The sequence below is a fragment of the Pteronotus mesoamericanus genome, unplaced genomic scaffold, assembly GCF_021234165.1.
Source record: "Pteronotus mesoamericanus isolate MK-2021 breed Mesoamerican mustached bat unplaced genomic scaffold, CSHL_Meso_final contig_169, whole genome shotgun sequence".
Lineage (NCBI taxonomy): Eukaryota > Metazoa > Chordata > Mammalia > Chiroptera > Mormoopidae > Pteronotus > Pteronotus mesoamericanus.
This window is the reverse complement of record NW_026555068.1, coordinates 26352405-26371344: the sequence shown is the minus strand read 5'-3', so window position 1 is coordinate 26371344 and position 18940 is coordinate 26352405. Positions and strand designations below refer to the sequence as shown.

Here is an 18940-nt window from a genome sequence, read left to right as displayed (position 1 = left end):
GCGGAGGAGGCGGGTCTCCGCGGCGAAACCCCGCCCCTCCCCTGCTCCTCGCTGATTGGCGGTGGAGGTAGGCCGGAGAAAGGGGCGGGCCCGCGCGCGACCCAGTCTCCGCCTGTCGGCGCGGTCCTGCCGCCTGGTGGGTGTGTCCCAGGGGGCGGGTGCGCGCGCGCGCTCTCACGACTGAGGACCGGAAGGGAGGCGGGGCCGCGGCGGCGCGCGCCCCCGGAACGCGCGCAGCGCAGGCGGCGCGGATCGCAAGGAACCGGTCCGCGACTGGAACGGGGTCCCGGTTGTGCGTGTGGAACAGGGCTCGGGGGACTCAGCCGCGATGAACACGGTGCTGTCGCGGGCGAACTCGCTGTTCGCCTTCTCGCTGAGCGTGATGGCGGCTCTCACCTTCGGCTGCTTCATCACCACCGCCTTCAAAGACAGGAGCGTCCCGGTGCGGCTGCACGTCTCGCGGATCATGCTGTGAGTGCGGCCGAGGCCCGGCCGGCTGGGCAGGGCAGGGCGGCTGGACCGGGCCGGGGCGGGGCGGGGCGGAGTCCGGGCCGCCGCGGGTCCCCTTTCTGGGCGGCCTCCGTCCCCCCGATGGCACGCGTCCGGGGGCACCTCGCGGGCTTCCCCTCCAACTCCCACCCCTCCGCCGCCAATTCCCGGGCTTGCTCTTAAATTTTAATTTTGAGTGTTCCTCGGGTCAGTGCCTCTGCTTCCTTCCTGTTCCTCACTTCCCTCCGCCCACGCCCGGCCAATGAGGGAGCAACACAACAGCGCGCCGCGCCGCCGCCCCCCGCGGGTCCCCGGCCGCCCCGCCGGGTCCCCCGCACCCCGGCTTCGCCCTGTTTGACATTCCCTCCGCAGCGCTCGTCTTCGCTGCTCGGCGGCAGGAATTCCAGGAGCCGCTTTGAAGTTGGCGAGGGCGGCTGGGTGCTTGGAGAGGATCCGGCGTCTGAGATCTCCGGGGTGGCGTGGTTTTTATTTGTTAAGAGCCAACCGCTTAAATAAATCTGCGAAAATGCCAAAAATAGAACTTAGGAATGACGTGGGCATTTCTCCGTTCCCTTTTTTTCTTGATAATTTTTATTGCCTAGCACTTTTTGGCACATAGAATTTCTTTTTTCTGGCTCTCCTACCTTTCTTCTCAGTTAAACCTTCTAACAAGTTCTCTCTCTTTCTTCAACCTTAGTTTTAGTTGTTTGTCAGACTCTCCACGCCGGTCACCTAATAGCTACCGCAGCCCCCTCCCGTTTCTCTTTTTCTATTTTTTTTTTTTTGCTATGGTGATGCTTGTTAGATTACTCTCTTAGGTTCAAAAAATCAGACCCTGGGTGGAAGTGAGCCCTGCCCCCGCCAACTCGGGGGATTTTGAAGATCTTGGTGTGTAGTAAACACCAAACAGCTGTTAGCTTTTGTTAATTTTGAGCCAGTTTCTTACTACCCTGGGCCTCAATTTTCTCCTGTCTAAAATGGAAGTACTACCTAACTTCTACGCTTTGAGATACTTGTGCAAGCCACGTCGCGACCATGACACAGACACACAGTAGGCGCTCAGTGAAGAGCAGTTGCCTGTTATTCTTGGTTTCCCACACCTCCCCTTGGGGCACTTCCTCTCACCCACCCATTCTACCCAGTCACTTGGCATCAAGCATTGACACTCGTGGAGCAGTTTTTATCTCCCCGTGGGCTTTGTTAGGGATTCTTTTGAGGCACATGAAAATAGCTGAAGACCGACTTGGATAGAGAATTTGAAAGTTTGTCCTGATTTCACAGTTACAGCTTTCTCTGGTTTTCACTTGTTTCCCTGTGGAATTGCTGTTTCCGGTGCCTACAGCTGTGTTCTGTGTGTCATTTCATCTAAGGAATTGTGTGGCTTTTGTATGCTGATTACGTTTGCAGGATGGTAAAACTTTTATCTTTACTTCCAGAAAAAACGTAGAAGACTTCACTGGACCTAGAGAAAGAAGTGATCTGGGATTCATAAACTTTGATGTCACAGCTGATATCCTTTAAGAAACTATTTCATTGCTTCTGCGGCTTTATAATGACGCTCATTTTGTGTAGTGATTTGGGGGACAATTTGACTATCACCCACACCTTGGAAATTTCTAGGCCTATGTTTTCATTAGTAAAATTGTGTTAATGCCTCCTCATTCACATCTGGAGAAAACTTACTGGTAGATTCAACAGTTACTGCGAGAAGATACTTTAAATTCTTTGCAGAAACATTACATAAATCGAAAGGTTCAGGAGAGTTTGAATCTGTATTTTGGAAAGACAGAGTTAGATCGTTTGGCTTAAAGAAGGAAGAATGTTTCCAGTGCTCATCCAGCCCAGATGGAATAATATTTCTTGTACATTCTCAAACTATATCTTCATATTTCATGATAGAAACATGTTTAAAAAGTGAATTGCACCTGTTACGGTTTGGAAGGTATTATCAAAATGGTTATTGGTTAGCCATATTTGCATCTTGCCCTTATAGTTCTTTTTATAAATATTTTCATAACAAGAGTCAGAAATCATTACAGTTCATCTTTAAATATTTTCTCTTTACCTTTTGGCAAGTCTTACCACTTTGGCCAGTATAGTGTTCCTCTAGCGTATTAGGTTAATGTTGGCAGCTTTGTTCTCTGCCGCTTCTAGCTGGATCTCTCTGCCTTGCTAAAACCCCAGATTAAAATCGGTTCTGGAGATTGGACCGTTTGAACCTGCATAAAGCAGTGTCTCACTGTTGGGACTGTCTGCGCTCTGAAGCAGGTCCTGGCCCCGGTGGGGGTGGAGGAACCAGATACGCTTCCTTACTGCCCAGAGAGTGACACTGCTTTTAGCTTGAGTTTTTAGAAATAAGTTACTGGGTTTAGAAGTAGACTAGGAACCACTTCTATGGGCACTTTTTTCGGAAATAGAGTATACTATGAGAAAAATCCTACATATGCTAACTTTGTGGCTACTTTTAAGTATTTATGTCATTTAAAAAAAAACAACAAACTACTCTGGTTAGAGACAGTGTGGATCCAGTGAGAAAGTAGTAATTGTGTGTGTGAGGACTGGCGCTGTTCACCTCACGGCACATACAAACTAATTACTAAATTCTGCAGCACACCGAAAAATGTATTTTTTGCTGACTTGACCAAAAAAAAGAAGGGTATAATTTTGATTAATTTACAAAAAGAAAAAAAAATAGTAATTATCTACCCTTTTAGCTCCAAAGTGGCTTTTTGAAAAATCAGGTGCCTGTATTTGTATAGAAGGATTTCTGTTACTATGAATTAACCAATCAGACACAACCTTATTATGCAACATGACCAATAAGACGCAGCTCTATTATATGACCTATATTTTTATGGTTCATGACAGGGTGGTCACACCAGATAGCTATTGCGGTGTTGGCTGTTGTCATTTTTTTATTTGACAGTCTAATGGAAAAGAAGTCAGTGCCCCTGACTAAATAGTCAGGTGCTGCATGTTTTAAAAATTCTTGCGGCCCACTGGTCGAAAATCACCGTCTGACAACCGCAGTGAAATGGCTTCGTATCCCAACTGCTGTGTATATGCTCGGTCTCATCCAATTCAGTCCAGTTTTCTTAAGGCTGCTATTAAAACTTGAAATTGCACCTGTTCTTCAAAGACGCTATTCTAGACCTCTCAATTCTAAAATAGTGATTCTTGGTGGATACCCATGAATGTATTGCTATCAGTATATAAACACATATAACAAAAGACTCAACCATTTACATGTAATGCTTAATAAAATCCAAACGTTAACTTCGTTCGTTTCTTAGTGACACCAGTATTGTAATTAATTCTGGTGATTTTTTTTTCTCTTTGACTTTAGTAAACTGATGAAACCAAGTTGGTGTCCGGCCGCATATTCTACCAAAGCATTTCATGGACTGAGAGCTTGTGATCTCTACTGGCATGTGTCCAAAAGCAGCATACACAGTTTATTGTACTTGGTTTAATTACTTGAGCCTAGTTTATGTTCACGTATCATTACATTTAAATTGTGATGATTGGTTACTTTAGAACGTTAGTGGAATCCTATGTGCTTGAAACAGTAAATCCTCTTTTACATATTTTTATTAGTGGCTCTGTGTTTCTGGGTCACCTCTCCTTTTTTGTCTATTTTTGTGTTAGTATTGCTGTGAATACTTAAGAATAACTAAGATCTGTTTTATATTCCTTAATTTTTTACATCTAGAGAATATATTTGATTGGAATGTTAAGCAGTTGTTTCTTTATTTATCAGCAGAATATTCAACAAAAAATAACGTAAGTATATCTAAAGAGAAGTATTTTAAGAGATACGTAAAACTTTATTCTTTATGAGAAAATGTAAATTTTAAATATTCAAATGTCTGACCTGAGTAGTTTAGTAGAAATCACAGGCCTGTGGGGAGATGACTTTCCTAAGAAAACATTGTCTCCTTCGGTCGCCTCTGCCTCCTCTTCCTGTCCCGGTAGCTCTGCAGGCTGGTGGCTTCCAGGACGGGGTGCAGGCAAGGTGATCCACAGGTGTCTAAGGAGAACTAGCTGCTACTTCTTCCCTTACAGGTCCAACCTGAGGTGCAATTTTTTAGTTTGTCTATCTTTTTACTTGATGTTAGGTTGGTGTGGCACTTCCACGCTCCTTACATGCCATCCTGGACACCACAAATCCACTTGTGTATTTCTCAGCTCAGACTAAGAAGGGAAGGATGTTAAGTTTTACTCATGCGCTGTACGGACTGACATTAATTCTCGGCCCTAAGTCGGGGTGGGGTGGGCGGCGGCGGCACCCGCTTCCTAAGACAGGCACTGCCCTGCGCGGGAGGAGGGGCTCTGCAGGGCGGGCTCTGCAGGGTGGGCTCTGCGTCTCTAGTCACTCGCCCCTTCACACTCAGAAGTGTGCAAAGCGTAGCCCTATAGACGCCGTTAAATGGGTTACGTTAGCCAGTTTACAGTCACCTAATCCTCACAAGATGGAAAATGGCTTGAAAAGATTCCTGCAAAGAAATCACAGATTGGCGGTAATGCCGGTGGTCCAGTCCAAGCACGTGCTAGCCGCTGGCACATGGGGGAGCTGGTGCTGGTCCTGTTTCCAGCTGCTCGGCCACATTGAGGGATTAAAACAAGAAAACCAAGATAGATCTAATGCAGAGTCAGCAGAGAAAATTCAACATTAGTCAAGAAGACTGAGATGCAGGTTTGTTTACTATCGATAATGGTATCATCGAGGGGCAATAGCAACGTGCATTACGTACATAATTTTAAGTAAAGGTGTGTATCTGGGAGCTTGTATTCCAAATAATTTGTGACTGAAAACCTCTGGAGACCACCTGCAGTGATAAATCAGGGAGGACGTTGCTGAACTTGAAGCGCGTGGGGAATGGGAGGTGGCACGGCCGTCTGCCTTAGGATTCTTTAAGTTAAAATATTCTCGCCACAGCTATAATCGGATAAACAGCAAGACGCTGGAATCAACAAAGTTTTTGATCTGTGCCTACAATTCTGACTACCCAGATACATAATCAAAAACTGTAGGAGTAATTTTTGAATCGTCTCTGAGGTCATTTTATAATCCAGCTAAATATTTATATGTATATATTACGTATGTGCATGTATATAAAACACATGGTTTGAGCTGTTGTGAAAGGTAGGTCTCATGAAACCAGACCTACGCGATAAATGTCTGTCTTAAGACTCTGTCTTTGTTTCGGAGTTGTATGGGATTTATCAATAGGAATACTTAAGGTAGTCTTTTTAATCACAAACTAGCTTATCAGAATTTCTAGAATTACAAGCTATTAAACTATTTGATTAAAATGTATTTAAACGCTGTTAGTTTGTGACAGAAATGTGTTAGCCCAGTCTGACTTTGAGCTTTTGCCACAGATAGAGTGGGGGTTGGGGTGTTTATACAAAATGCTGCCGAAACAGAAATCTTAGGTCCCAAAAGTATAAAGGGAATGATTCTAATAAGTGAATTAAACTACAGAGGTGAAATCTGTGGCATTAAAATGAGCTTCTATGTTCATTTATTTACCTAGGTTAGCCTTATGTTTGCTATCCGCATAGACTGGAGGTAATTTGGAGTTAGCAGTGAGTCTACTTCTGCATTTCATGTGAGGTATATTCATTTTCAAGAAATGACATAACCAGCTTTATCTGTTAATTGGTTTTTTAAGTTCAATATCATTTTTAGCTCTTTTAGTCAGTTCATTGTACATTACATTTATTTTGAGCATATTTTTTATACCAGATATTTTGTTAGGCCCTGGGATTATTGGGTTGAATAAATTCTGCTCTTGAGAATCAACAAAGTATTAAAACAGAAAAAGCTGTTCTGAAGATAAGAGTAACAACTGGAAACACAATATTATACAAGTCTCAGAGCAAATCATCCAAATAACTATGTCATTTTCTTGGTGACAGACATACCTAAATTATATTCATAATTTTGGTTTGCCCCAGCATGACTATACGTTAATACAGTTTGGAATTTGACAGATTGCCTTGGTGAATTAATACACAAAAAGTCATTTCACTTTGCCATGTCCTCGATTCTGTGCTGCTTCCACATGCTGTTTCTGTTTGATGTTAGAAGGAGGCTGTGCGTTGCTGATTTGAACCCTCCTGCAGAAATGCCTGTTCGACGTTTGTTTCTAGACACGCGAGCGATTGGCTCATAGGCCAACAGGCAGTAGTTTAGTAAGCACGCAGTTCTTGGGATTTTCTAGTGACCACAAATGTGTTCTCTCCATTTCCTGCCCCTATTTTTCCAAATAATTTGTTTATATGTCAAAATAGTAGCTTTAAAGAGGTGTCTGACTTCTAGAATTTTGCTGTAATAAAACAGCAATGTGCCTGTATTTTATTTTAATGTAAAGAAAAAAAATATTAAGAAGGCTTCATGTCTTTATTGGTTCCTTGGTCATTCAAAAACCTTGTCATGGCATAATTGGCAGCCGCCACCTGTTAACTGCTGGAAGGGTGTCCCTGGCCCTGTGCAGGGCCTGTACTGAGTTGGAGGGTCTCCAAGGTTTACAGAGGCGACCTGAGACCGCGCCTGCTCAGGGAGGCAGTTCCTCCCGCTCCCCCGGGGCCTTGCCCGAGCTTTGGGGACCCCAGGTAACTAGGCGGTGGCCTTAGCACATGCAGTGATTGCCTTTAGAGAGACATCTGTCTTTTCTCCAAGAAAAGGCTGTCCCCCTTGTTATAGCTACCATTTGTTACCATTTTGTTTGCTTGAAGATTTTACTCATTTCCTCCAGTTGGGCTCATTGATAACAAACGATTTGCTTACCAATGCTTTTACTGTGAAGTGACAGAGATGCTCTCCTGATGAGTTAATCTGATTCATTTTCATCTTGATACAGGCGCTGAACCAAGTTGTCCTCTGGGACAAGATTGTTCTGAGAGGCGATAACCCGAAGCTGCTGCTGAAAGACATGAAAACAAAATATTTTTTCTTTGATGATGGAAATGGTCTCAAGTGAGCAATTCTTCATCATTTTTTAATATTTAATTATATGTGAAAGGGGGAGAAAAGTTGTTATTTTTAGAGAAAAATATTAGAGGGTAAAAAGAGGAAGGCGCTGAGAGAAGGCAAGCGCCTGTGCAGCTCAGACCGGGAAGGTGGCGTGGAAGCTCTGCCGCCCAGGCGGAGGCCGAGGCCCCAACTCAGTCCCGGCCACGTCTGCCTGGGCTGCGCTGGTGCACGCGTGGGGTGGGGCCAGGGCTGCGGGGGGTCGGGCCCCTGGGGGGGGGGCAGAGGCAGGGAGGAGAGGAGGCAGTGCGCTGGCCAAGCTGACATGGAGAGTTCCAGTTCCAGTTCTCTTCCCTGAACCTCGGTTTCCTTCTTCCACAAAACGAGGGAACTCTAGTGAGTGGTCTTCTAAGTCATTTTAGTTTTTCCACTCGGAGGTCGGCTCAGGTTTGCCCGTCCAGGCAGTGACAGAATCGGGGCCGGAAGCACTGTCTCCTGGTCTCCCGCTCACGCCTGCGTTTCATACCTGTTACTCTCCGCGTTTCACCCACTGGAACTTTCGGTTGGTGGCGCTAGAGGCTGAGTGAGTTTTGGCGCCACACTGTGCGATGCCCACAGACAGAGGGCTGCTTTCACCAGTGTTCCCGGATTTTACGACTGGAGAAAACTTCTGTGTGTAGATTAGGATTCCAGTTAGGAATAGCTGGTCATAAGTAAGTCTTTTTGACACCTCAGTGCTTGAATTAAAATGTTTTTATTGAACTACAAATGTTTCTGCTGCCATCTGCTCATTGTGTCTTTCTATAGGGGAAACAGGAACGTCACTTTGACCTTGTCTTGGAACGTCGTACCAAATGCTGGAATTCTACCTCTTGTGACGGGATCGGGACACGTCTCTGTTCCATTTCCAGATACATATGAAATAATGAAGAATTATTAAATTATTCTGAATTTGAAACAGCATATTTTTATACTTAATGAATCGTTCTCATTTATGTCCTCCCTTGAATCTTCATTTTTTTTTTTTTTGGTTGCTGATTTTTTTATAAGAACATCAAAAGGCATATTTGAAGGGGAAGGTTAATGTGCTACTTCAACATAATTTTACAATCAAAACAAACCAGAAAAGAAGACCACCAGAGCGGAGTACCGTGAGAATAAGGAAACTACACAGTAGGGTTTATAAAAAATTTGTGTTGGAAATATTCCCTGCATGTCCATGGTTCTTAATGGACGAGAAAGTGAGCAGGAAGGGTGTAACCTTGTCAGGTGCAGGTGGAAGTCGAAGAACCCTAAGCCATGTTTTGCATTTGTGCCAATTCACACTGACTGTGATTTAGAACTAGACACTCTTTTATCTCATTTAGGGTATATCTGATTACTGGAAACATTATTATGGGTATTTGTGAGAAGCGTGGCTTACAAAATAGCCAAAAGTGACAGAATTTTTTACCATTTGTCTTAGGAAGGCCCATGTTGCTTGTTTTTCTTGCAGGTGACTAGCAGTTTTCTCCACATAAAGACTAAATACCTCTCTATATTGCAGTCAGTCATTCTAACTCACCCGAAAGTCTCAAGTCACCCAACTGTGTGTGTCTCTTGCTTCCTCTAAAAGCATTCCTTTGTACAGTATCTTTGGGCGGTGGCTTAGCACTGCATTGGAAGTTAAACCGTTTGCATGTTCCCCCCGAGTGAGGTTTGTGTTTGCAAGCATGCCTAGCGCCACGGCACGGTAATTAGTTACCATTTCTGCAGGTCTACATTTTAGCAGTAACCGGGTGGTGAAAGTGTGTGTCGGTGCGCTTTTCCACACCGAAGCGCGCTCACGTATTCGCTGCGCGGCCTCCAGTGAGCAGGTGCGGGGAACGGGGCGAACGTCCGCTCTTCGCGGGCGAGGAGGCTGAAGCCCAAGCCCGGGAGGTGACTGAAGTGCTCGCAGGTGTCCCAGGGAGCAAGGACAGTCGGTGACTTTTTTCTGGAGTGGGCAGATAACTGTCCTCAAGGCAGCGACCACAAAGCAGTTGCCCTTGAAGCGAGAGCAGAGACTGTCGCTGCACTCCCAGCAGTGACCAGAAAGGGCTGATGTTCCCGAAGGCCAGTTTAGGCTAGTAGCTGACATTTGTTACATTTACCCCATAAAATACAGCCCCACTTAATAACAGTTTGAACAGCTTTATGTGGAAGAGCTTGTGTCCGTGGGAAAGGTCAGAGGCATAATGTCACGAGTAGGCGACCGGGTTTGGCGCCCAGCTTTCTCATTAAACTGGTTGGGGTCCTGGTTTCTTCATCTGTAACGTGGCAGGTGGGGTGACCTACGTCGTGGTTCGATCACACCACACAAGTTGTAGAATTTGTATCTGCTCAGGAGAGAGATTAAACGAAAGCACCTTAGTAGTGAGTCGGAAAGATGACAGATCTAATTCATGCTGATCTGGCTTTATTTCTGGTGGGTTTTACACCCACAAAACTCCTGTGGTTAGTGCAGGTGGGCGTGGAAACGAAAGATCTGTGGCAGCGGCGCTGAGAACTGGGGGCGGAGGGGGGCGAGCCCGCAGCGGGGCTGAGTCACCGCAGGGCGCGGAGCCGGGCCGCAGCCCGGGCCACGGGTGGGGGCTGGCGGCTCGGTCGGGGTGGGGGTTGAGCCGTGCTTGAGCTGTGATGTCCGTCCACGCGCTGCTTTGGAAGTTGGTGAGGGCGAGGGTTCCGGGCAGTGGGGCTCCCACGTGGGGACGAGAAACCCCAGCCTTGGGGACCCCTTTTTGGGTGTGACCAGTTTTCCAGGGTTCTACGTTCAAACACGTTTAGACCTGTGTCCACTTGGATCACGTAACCTACCTGAGTATCAGTGTTCGGGAACCAGGAAGTCTCCACAAAGACCCAGGTCTTCACACTTAGAAAACCAGAGTGCGATTGGAAATGGGGGAGCGCGGCGGTGAGACAGAATGATGGCCAGGCGCTTGAAGGTCACTCTGGTCAGACGGGGGTTAATTTTAGCGTGGGGCACTCACATGCCCCCTTTTCTCTAGTAGTTTAACCCAAACAGAAGGGTGTTCCTTTTATTCCCCCACTGGATTGCGTTGGGTTCCTTTACGCGTAAGGGGAAATAACACAACTTCAGAAATGCCTTAGCGTGCGCCACACACACAGGCTCCTTGGAATCCCGTTTCTCGGACTTACCTCGCGGCCCTGTCGCCGCCCAAGACGGGCTGTTTGGTTCTGATGAGATTTTCCACTGTTCTGTCCCGCGGGGTGTCCAGCCTTTGGGCGTCTCTGGGCCACACATTAAATACATTGCGACAGGTAATCACAAAAAACCGCAACGCTTTAAGTAAATGTACACTTTTGGGTTGGGCCGCATTCAGTAGCTACCCTGGGTCGCCCGTGGGCCGTGGGTGGGACCCTCCTGGAAAGCGTTGAATCCTTGGGGAGCCGGTCCATGGAGGTGTTTTCTCAGGACGCTTTGAGTGGGCGGGATAGGGCTCCACGGGGGCAGCCGGACGCAGGGCACCTGGACGCTGGGCACCTGGGTGGCACACGGAGGGCTGTCGTTTCAGTCCTTGCTTTTAGCAGAAAGCCAGGCGCACTTCCGAGACCGCCAGCGGGTTCAAGAGACCTGTTTCAGAAATTTGTTGCATGTTTTGATGCAATTTGGGAACTTGTGTACTTCACAAGTACAGACTGATAAGAAAAAAAATCATTGAAAACACTGACGATATGTTTGAGGGTTTTCTTAATGGCAATAAGTAGCATTTTTCTAATGAAAGTGAATTTTATGAGTAAAATTACGCATTTTCAAAGGTTTTCAGATTTATGCTTTTTTTTCTAATGTGAAGCTGCTGAACTGAAAGAAAAGGGATGAAATCAAGCCCAGTGAACTTCAGTTTTTTCTTTCTCTGGTTTTTCGAATGTGTTTTCTGGGGTGGGAGGGGGCGGGTAATTTCATCTGAGGTCCCTCCCCAGCGCCTGAGCCTCCTCCGCGGACTAGACTGGAAGCCGTTCGCGGCGGTCTGGTCAGGTGCCTCTGCGTGCCTTCCCCAGGGCCTGGCGCGCGCCCGCGCACCTGCTAGGCCCCCGCGCACCTGCTAGGCCCCCGCGCACCTGCTAGGCCCCCGGTGGACGTGGGTGATGGCTGGCCTCCCTGCCTGCCTCCCTCCCTCCCTCCCTCCCTCGGTGAGGGCTGCCGATGCTGCAGCCTAGAGCTCTGGTGCCATTAGCTCTGACTTTGTTTCTCCTTCTGTCTCCAGCTGCTTGTTTGGACCCGCCCAGGCAAATGTGGCTCTTGCTCCCACTGCCCTTGACCAGGGAGCGGAGGGACAGGGCCTGGCCGGGAAGAAGGGTCGAGATGTAAATTCTTTAACACGGGAAAACCCCCGCACCTGGGGACCGGAGGCGCTCTCGGGCTGCCACCTCGGCCCCGGAAGGAGCGTCTGCGTGCACGGCCTGGCCTGACCCCGCGGGGAGGAGGTCCGGGTGGCTGAGGCCCTTCCGTCTCCTGGGCACAGCAGCCGGGCGGGCTGACTGATGTCGCGCCTGTCCCACGGGGTTTGTTGGACGGCAGGGACCATCCCGAGTCACGGAATTCCCCTTTCCCCCCATTTCCCTCCGAAGAGGGAGGCCGTCTACCAGTGAACTCACACAAAACATTAGAAAAAGTCCCTCAGAAGAACAGAACATCCGTTGAGTTTAGAGGGTAATTTTTTTAAATCTTATTTTATCTGGAACAGTATAAAAGGGCAGCTAATTTTTGCTTTTGTCTCTTGTTTCCTCCAAACCTGGGCAGCCCTACGTCAGGACGAGTCCTTAGACATTTTCTCTTGGACTCCTTCGTCCCTTCCCTCCCAGGTGGCATGTTCCAGCGGGTATCCTGGGGGCCGGGGGTCTAGGGTGAATGCGTCATCCCGCAGAAAGGAACCGCATCGCCGGAATCCCAGTGACTCCATCCATTAGCGTCGACGCCAAGCTTGAAGAGCCTTTTTGTCTGGGCCCCTCCCGCCCCCGGAGAGTCACTGAGGGGCCTTTCCTTGCTGGAATAAGCTGCTCTCCTGCACATCCCACTGGTGTGTCTGTTGCGTGCGCCGGGGACTGGGCCCCGGGAGCTGACCGGCCCTAATCAGCGGGTGTTTGGGACAAGAGCCGCCGCTTCCGAAGGCTGCCGCCCCGAGCCGAGCCCAGCGCTGGGTGCGCCTGGAAGGGCCGGACCTGCCTGGTAACGAGTGAGTGCAGAGGGTGGGGACAAGGGCCCCTGATGTCTGAGCGGTGCCACCCCAAGGCAGCATGAACGTGGACAGAAGGGGATCCTGCCAGGACTTAGCAGGTTGTGTGGGCTTCGCACAGGTGTATCTGGGGAGTCTCGGGCTTGCCCCACTGCTGCAGCCTCTGCGGCCTCTTAGGACCTCCCTTGCCATACTCTGGGAGCAGGGATGGGGGGCCGGTATGCCTCAGGGGACTCCAGCTCCCTTGGGGTCGAAAGTTTACAAACGCCATTGTGTTAGGAGGACTGATGGCTGCCATATCTGCTCTCAGCTCAACACGTGGGGGCCCAGCTCGATACTCCGTTAGTTAAAGTAACACGAGCTGCCGTAGCAGATGACATCAACATTTCAGAAGCTCAAGAAAACGCAAGTGCATTTCTCGTTCCTGGAGGAGCCAGTGTCGTGTCACTGAGGGACGCAGGTGCTGCCTTTGGGTGGGATCCCTCTGACACTGGAGACTCCCGCTCCCACCCTCTGCGCTCGCTCATGACGTGGTCGTTAGGACGCCACCCAGGGCTCCCAGGCCTTCGCCTCCGGCTGGCTGACCAGGGGCGGGGAGTGGAGAAGTCTCATTTGCTCTGGTAGCTTTGCCTCAGCATTAAATTTGAAAGACTCAGATTTTTGCGTGAAGCTGTCATTGATTCATTTCATTGTTACTCAGTGAACCGTTTTATAGTAATCCACAGTAATGCATAGTCTGCGTGAAGTGTTGACCTGTTCTCTGGATGACAGTCACTGAATATTCTCATTGTCCTACAGGCAGCCTGGTTTATGTTTTTGTTATTCTCGGAAAGAGATTTCCAACGTGTTTGCTTCCATTGCACATAAAAGATTGGGAATAAAAAAAATCTCTAACAATAAACATCCAAAATTTTCATACTGTTAAATTAGTATAACGGAGAGAATCAAGATGGCGGAGGAGTGAGTGTAAGTCACACCAACCATGGAATTACGACTAAATTGTGGAGAAGTCACCTGGAACAAACAACTGAACAATAGCAAGAGAGGAGCCTTATTACCTCAGGCAGACAGAAGAATCAGCTTCAGCACAACCTGACTGGTAAGAAGGGGGGGGGTGGAGACTCAAGAAGGCAGGCGGGGCACCCACGGGCGCCAGCACCAGAAGGATAGTGAAATGGGGCCAGTGGGATCCCCCTGAGAAGAGTGGGGTCTAAACCGTAAGTGGGGATCTCCAGCGTACAGGACCAGAGCCCAGAAAGGACACAGATGACAGCCAGCTGCGAAAAGCAGCAGGGTTGCTCTCTGCCAGAGACAAGCAGCTGGAGAGGCAAAGAGCCATTTAAAGGGCCAACATACAGATTTTTGTTTGCAGCCACTTACCCTGGGCTTCAGCAAAGGCGGGGACAGAGTGGGCTGGAGACGTTTGAGGAGACTGGAGATGGAGGCTTTGGGAGAGAACTGAGACATTAGCCGGCGGGATCCCCGTGCTGACTCATCCCCCACGCGGCAGCAGCCATCTTGCTCAGGCAGAGACCACTCCCCTGAGTGGCAGCAGCTGTGAGAGGAATCAATAGCCACGCCCCCAGGAAGGATTTGGCCCCACCCTGTGGTGTCTAAGCCAGACCTGCTGAGTGCAGAGTGACCAGATTAACAGCTGAAGGAGACAGCCACATGCAGTAGATCCCTGGAAGTCTCGAACAGACTGCCTAAGGGTCAGACAGGGTCAACAGCTGACATCATCAGAGGCAGATCCAGAAAGAAAAAACAGCGGTCTCCTACCATAGACGTTCAAATCACAAAGTCAGAAAATCAAAACAGATTAATTTAAGAAGCAGAAGCAAAAAAGAAGATTCTCACAAATAACAGAAAGACAAAGAAATACCCCCCAGTCGAAGGGAAAGGAGGAATCCCCAGAAAGAGAACTAAATAAAATAGAGGCAGGAACTAAATAAAAATGATCAGATACTGAGTTCTAAACAATGGTTCTAAGGAAGCTCAATGAACTCAGTGAGCTCAGAGAGGATTACAAAAAACTACAGGGAAACTATGAGGAACTCACTGCAAACTACATCAGCATGAAAAAGGACATAGATACTATCAATAAGAGGCAACAGGAAATGAAGAATACAGTTTCTGAGTTGAAGAGCACAGTAAAAGGAATCCAAAGCAGGCTGGATGAAGCCAAGGATTGAATCAACCAGCTGGAGGACAAAGTAGAAAAAAGCACCCAGAAAGAGCAAGAAAATGAAAAAAGACTCAAAAAGAATGAAGAGGTGTTGAGGGAAATGCAGGACAACCTGAAACGTAATAATAAAGGTATAATAGCGATACCATAAGGAGAAGAAGAGGAGGAAGGGATAGAGAACCTGTTTGAAAAAGTAATGATGGGAAACTTCCCTCATTGGAGGAGAGGAAAAGTCACACAAGACCAGGAAGCACAGAGGGTCCCATTCAAGAGGAGCCCAATGAGGCCCACTCCAAGACACATCATCCTTAAAATGGCAAATATCAAAGACAAACAGAGGATCCTAAAGGCAGCAAGGGAGAAAGAGGTAGCAACATACAAGGGAGCCCCGATACAGCTAGCAGCTGACTTCTCAACAGAAACACTCCAAGCCAGAAGGGAATGGCAAGACATATTCCAAGTCATGAAAAGCAAAGTCCTAGAGCCAAGATTGCTCTACTTAGCAAGGCTCTCCATTAAAATGGAAGGTGAAATAAGGAGTTTCCCAGACAAAAGAAGGCTAAAGGAATACACCTCCACCAAACCAGCATTGCAAGATATGCTAAAGGGACTGCTTTAAGAAGAAGAAGAAAAAGAGTCTATGAATACTCGGTTCCTTTCACAGTCACCAATACTTGATATTATCAATATTTTTAATACTTATTAATTTGATCATGACAATGATGTGTTATTTAGTTGTTAATTATTTGTTGAAACTAAACCTCTTTTTGTATACTTCTTGCCTGTTTCTATTATTTTTAAAAAGCTTTAAATGACTTTTTGGTATTCTTTATCCAGTTTTTGAATAAATGTTTGTAGAATTTTTCCCATAGGAAAAAAGCCCCCCAAACTATTAACTCTCTTTTAGATGTGTTACACATACTTTCCTATTCTATTACTTGTCCTTTAACTTTTTTTTATGTGTATATTGCTATACACTCTTAAATGTTTAATATAGTCATATTGTCAATATATGACTTTATAGCTTCTGGGTTTGAATATTTTACTTCAGAGTAAAAAATATTATTTTGTATTTTCTCCTAAAACTCTTTAGATTTTACATATTGATTTTTAACTCACCTGATCACTTTTTGCAAACGCTGTCATTCCGGGTCTGGATTCTGGTCCGGTGGCTTTCTAGCTACGTGACATTGAGGAAGTTACACTCGGTTTAGAACAGAGGGATTTCCCCAAACGAATGGAGTTGTACCTGCCTCTCAACATGTGTGCTGTACATAGGTTCCACTCCTGAAATGAGCTCACGACAACCCTGTGAGGGAGATACTGTTGTTCCCATTTTAAGGAGAACACCACTGACATAAAGGCCTTGAGTGACTTGCCCGAGGTCTCGCGGGGGCTTAGTGGCCAGGCCGATTTCCAAACCCTGGGTCCTCAGACAGGGGGCACCGTCCTAACTCTCCGAACTGCTGCGGGAAGCACCTGAGTGTGGGAAGGACCTCCCCGAGTTCTCTGCACACACCAGGCTCCCGTCATTCCCAAGACAGTTGGGGCGGGCAGGGCGTTGGGGGACAGAGCCGAGCAGTCACAGACTGTAAAAGTGTCTTCATGAAGACACAGGTTTCCTCTTTTCCAAATAACTGTACAAGTCTTGGAGCTATTTTACTTGATGCAAAGCAGGCTTGCTCCAATATTTTCCTAGCACAATTGGGGAGGAAAATCAATTTCCCACCTGTCAGAGTTAAAATTGAAAATCAGATTGAAAACCAGCCCACTAACAGTCTGGAGAAAGCGGTGTTCTCTGGGCAGCCTGAACTGCAAACCGACCAAGTAGCATCGTGTGGCCCTGGAGGACACAGTTTCCCACCATTTTCATTTTACCCTTTCTATCCCTTTACGTTTTAGGGGCATGTCTTTTAGACAGAATCGAGCTGAGCCCTCAGTAGCTTTCCCCTCTCACGGCTCATAGAAACTAGTTTCTAAAATTCTGTGGCACACCACATATATATGTACATATCTGCCGGTCTGGAAAAGGAAAAAAAAGAAGGTATAATTTCTATTCATTCGCCCTGAACGGTCGGTGTGGAGTTGGCTGCTGTCATTTTCTGTATTTGACAGTCTGGGGAAATAATCAGGTGCTGTGTGTTTTAACATCCGTGCAGCACAGCGGTTGAAAATGGGCAAAAGTGGGAGACCTTAAAAAGCATGGACACTCGGACCCCCCTTTTAACCGACTGGAATAAGAAGAGCAGGGGAGAAAACACGAAATAAACGTGGGCTGGAAGTTGGCGCGCTGCAAGGCGGCCGATTGTGGGGACGGTTCGACCCCGGCCTTGGCCCCGCGGTGGCCCGCCGTGACCTGCTTGCCGCGAACACGTGTTTCATTTCAGGCCACGCTGTGGCCCCTTTGGGACTGGGCGCGCGTGGGGCCGCCACACGGCCTCCCGAGCTCGCCCGGCCCGGTGCGCGGCACCTTGTCTCCCACGTCTGGAAGCGCCACTGGCGCAACGCGTAGGCCTCACTCGGCCTCCGCCAACTTCGCATCCCCCACGCGTGTTGCGCAGAACCTGGGGAGGACCAGACACTCGGCTTACGCCCTGGGGTGCGCGGGGGGGTCATGTTCAGCCCCTGAAAACGCCCGGCGTCCTCGGGAGGCCCTGCTTTGTTTCTGTGGAAAGTGGGGAGTGGTCGGCGCGGCCTGGAGCCCCTGCTGCTGTCTCAGAGAATCCGGAAACAAGCGCCGGGATTGCGGGGATCACGCCCCTCCCCCCACCTGAAGCTCTGGTGCTGGGGGGTGGGGGTGGGGGAGGGTCCGCTCCACCAGGAATAGGAATCAAAGCATGAAGAGTCGAAGAAAAGGAACAGGATGTTCCAATGAATTATGTAGTGAGACGGCTCAGAATAAGTTTCTACATAAGTGTAATATTTTTAGTTCGATGCAAGCTGTAAAATCACTAGAGAGGGAGGTAATTCCGTCGAAGCCATTTTTCTAGTTTCTTGATTTTAAAAATTATTATTATTTTTTAACAATAAAAAGGTTGGGTGCCAAACCATTTCATGAGGAGCCATCCGTAGGGCACTGTGCCGTCTGAAGACACCGCACCTGGATGCCCCGTATTTATTTTTACCTCCATGAAGCGGGAATTCTTCACTCTGGCCCGATGCTTTCGTGTGAAACGAACGCCAGGGACACAGTTTCATTGCCGTCGTCTTTTCCTCAAACGCTTACCTTTTGCTGATTATTGGTGCTTTGGTGCCCTCTGGTGGTGTAACTTGGGATAGCAACGATTTTCAACCGGGGTGCAGGAAAAATTGAAAACATGCAACACCTGAGTATCTCAGGGGCCATGCCCTCTTTTGCCTTAGATTGGTGAATGGAAAAATGACAACAGCCAACACAACAATCGCTGTCCAGCGTGAACGAATCAAAATTATACCTATTTTTTTTTGGCCGGGTTGGCAAAAAAAATAGACATTTTTTGTTGTGTCACTGAATTGCATTAATTAGTTACGTGTGCCATGAGGTGAAAGAGGTTGAAAACCACTGCTATGTAGTGTCTTACAGGAATGTGCACAAGTCTCAACACTGAAAAACATAGAAAAAACATAAAGAAAAATTACCCACAAGACTGCACTTGTCGGTTCATTTAGTTTTGCTTCACATAAAAATTGCTAACAGCTCTGAGATATTGAGTTAATAAAAACAATATCTAATTTCATAAACTGAGATGAGGCTTGAAAATCAGTCTCATAAAAAAGATGATAAATCTTTTAAAAATGAGACTAACAAAAAAGTCAATTCTATTACATCAGAGTGCACATTGCCAATAAATCCCCTCTCACTGAAACAAGACAGGTAAACTTTAAAAAGTCACTGAAAATCGTATTAAAAACCAGCCCACTAACAGTCTGGAGAAAGCGGTGTTCTCTGGGCTGTCTGAACTGCAAACCGACCAATTAGAATCGTGTGGCCCTAATGCACATAGTTTTCCATCATTTTCATTTTACCCTTTCTATCCCCTTATGTTCTAGAGGCATGTCTTTTAAACAGAATAGAGCTGAGCCCTGGCTGGGTAG

General features: G+C 47.4%; 1 protein-coding gene and 1 long non-coding RNA gene across 2 annotated transcripts; one reads left to right on the top strand and one right to left on the bottom strand.

Moving 5' to 3' along the window:
• The first annotated feature begins 176 nt into the window (after positions 1-176).
• SPCS3 (signal peptidase complex subunit 3) lies at positions 177-9550 on the top strand. Its single transcript, XM_054566197.1, has 5 exons — positions 177-471; positions 1926-2001; positions 4198-4272; positions 7359-7474; positions 8276-9550. Exons 1-5 carry the CDS (start codon positions 329-331, stop codon positions 8406-8408), a joined length of 543 nt encoding a protein of 180 aa, XP_054422172.1. The 5' UTR covers positions 177-328; the 3' UTR covers positions 8409-9550.
• LOC129064904 (uncharacterized) lies at positions 9550-14196 on the bottom strand. Its single transcript, XR_008528527.1, has 3 exons — positions 14062-14196; positions 10646-11081; positions 9550-9825 (listed from the first exon to the last, which is right to left on the bottom strand). It is a non-coding gene; the product is annotated as an uncharacterized LOC129064904 (long non-coding RNA).
• Positions 14197-18940: the final 4744 nt, after the last annotated feature.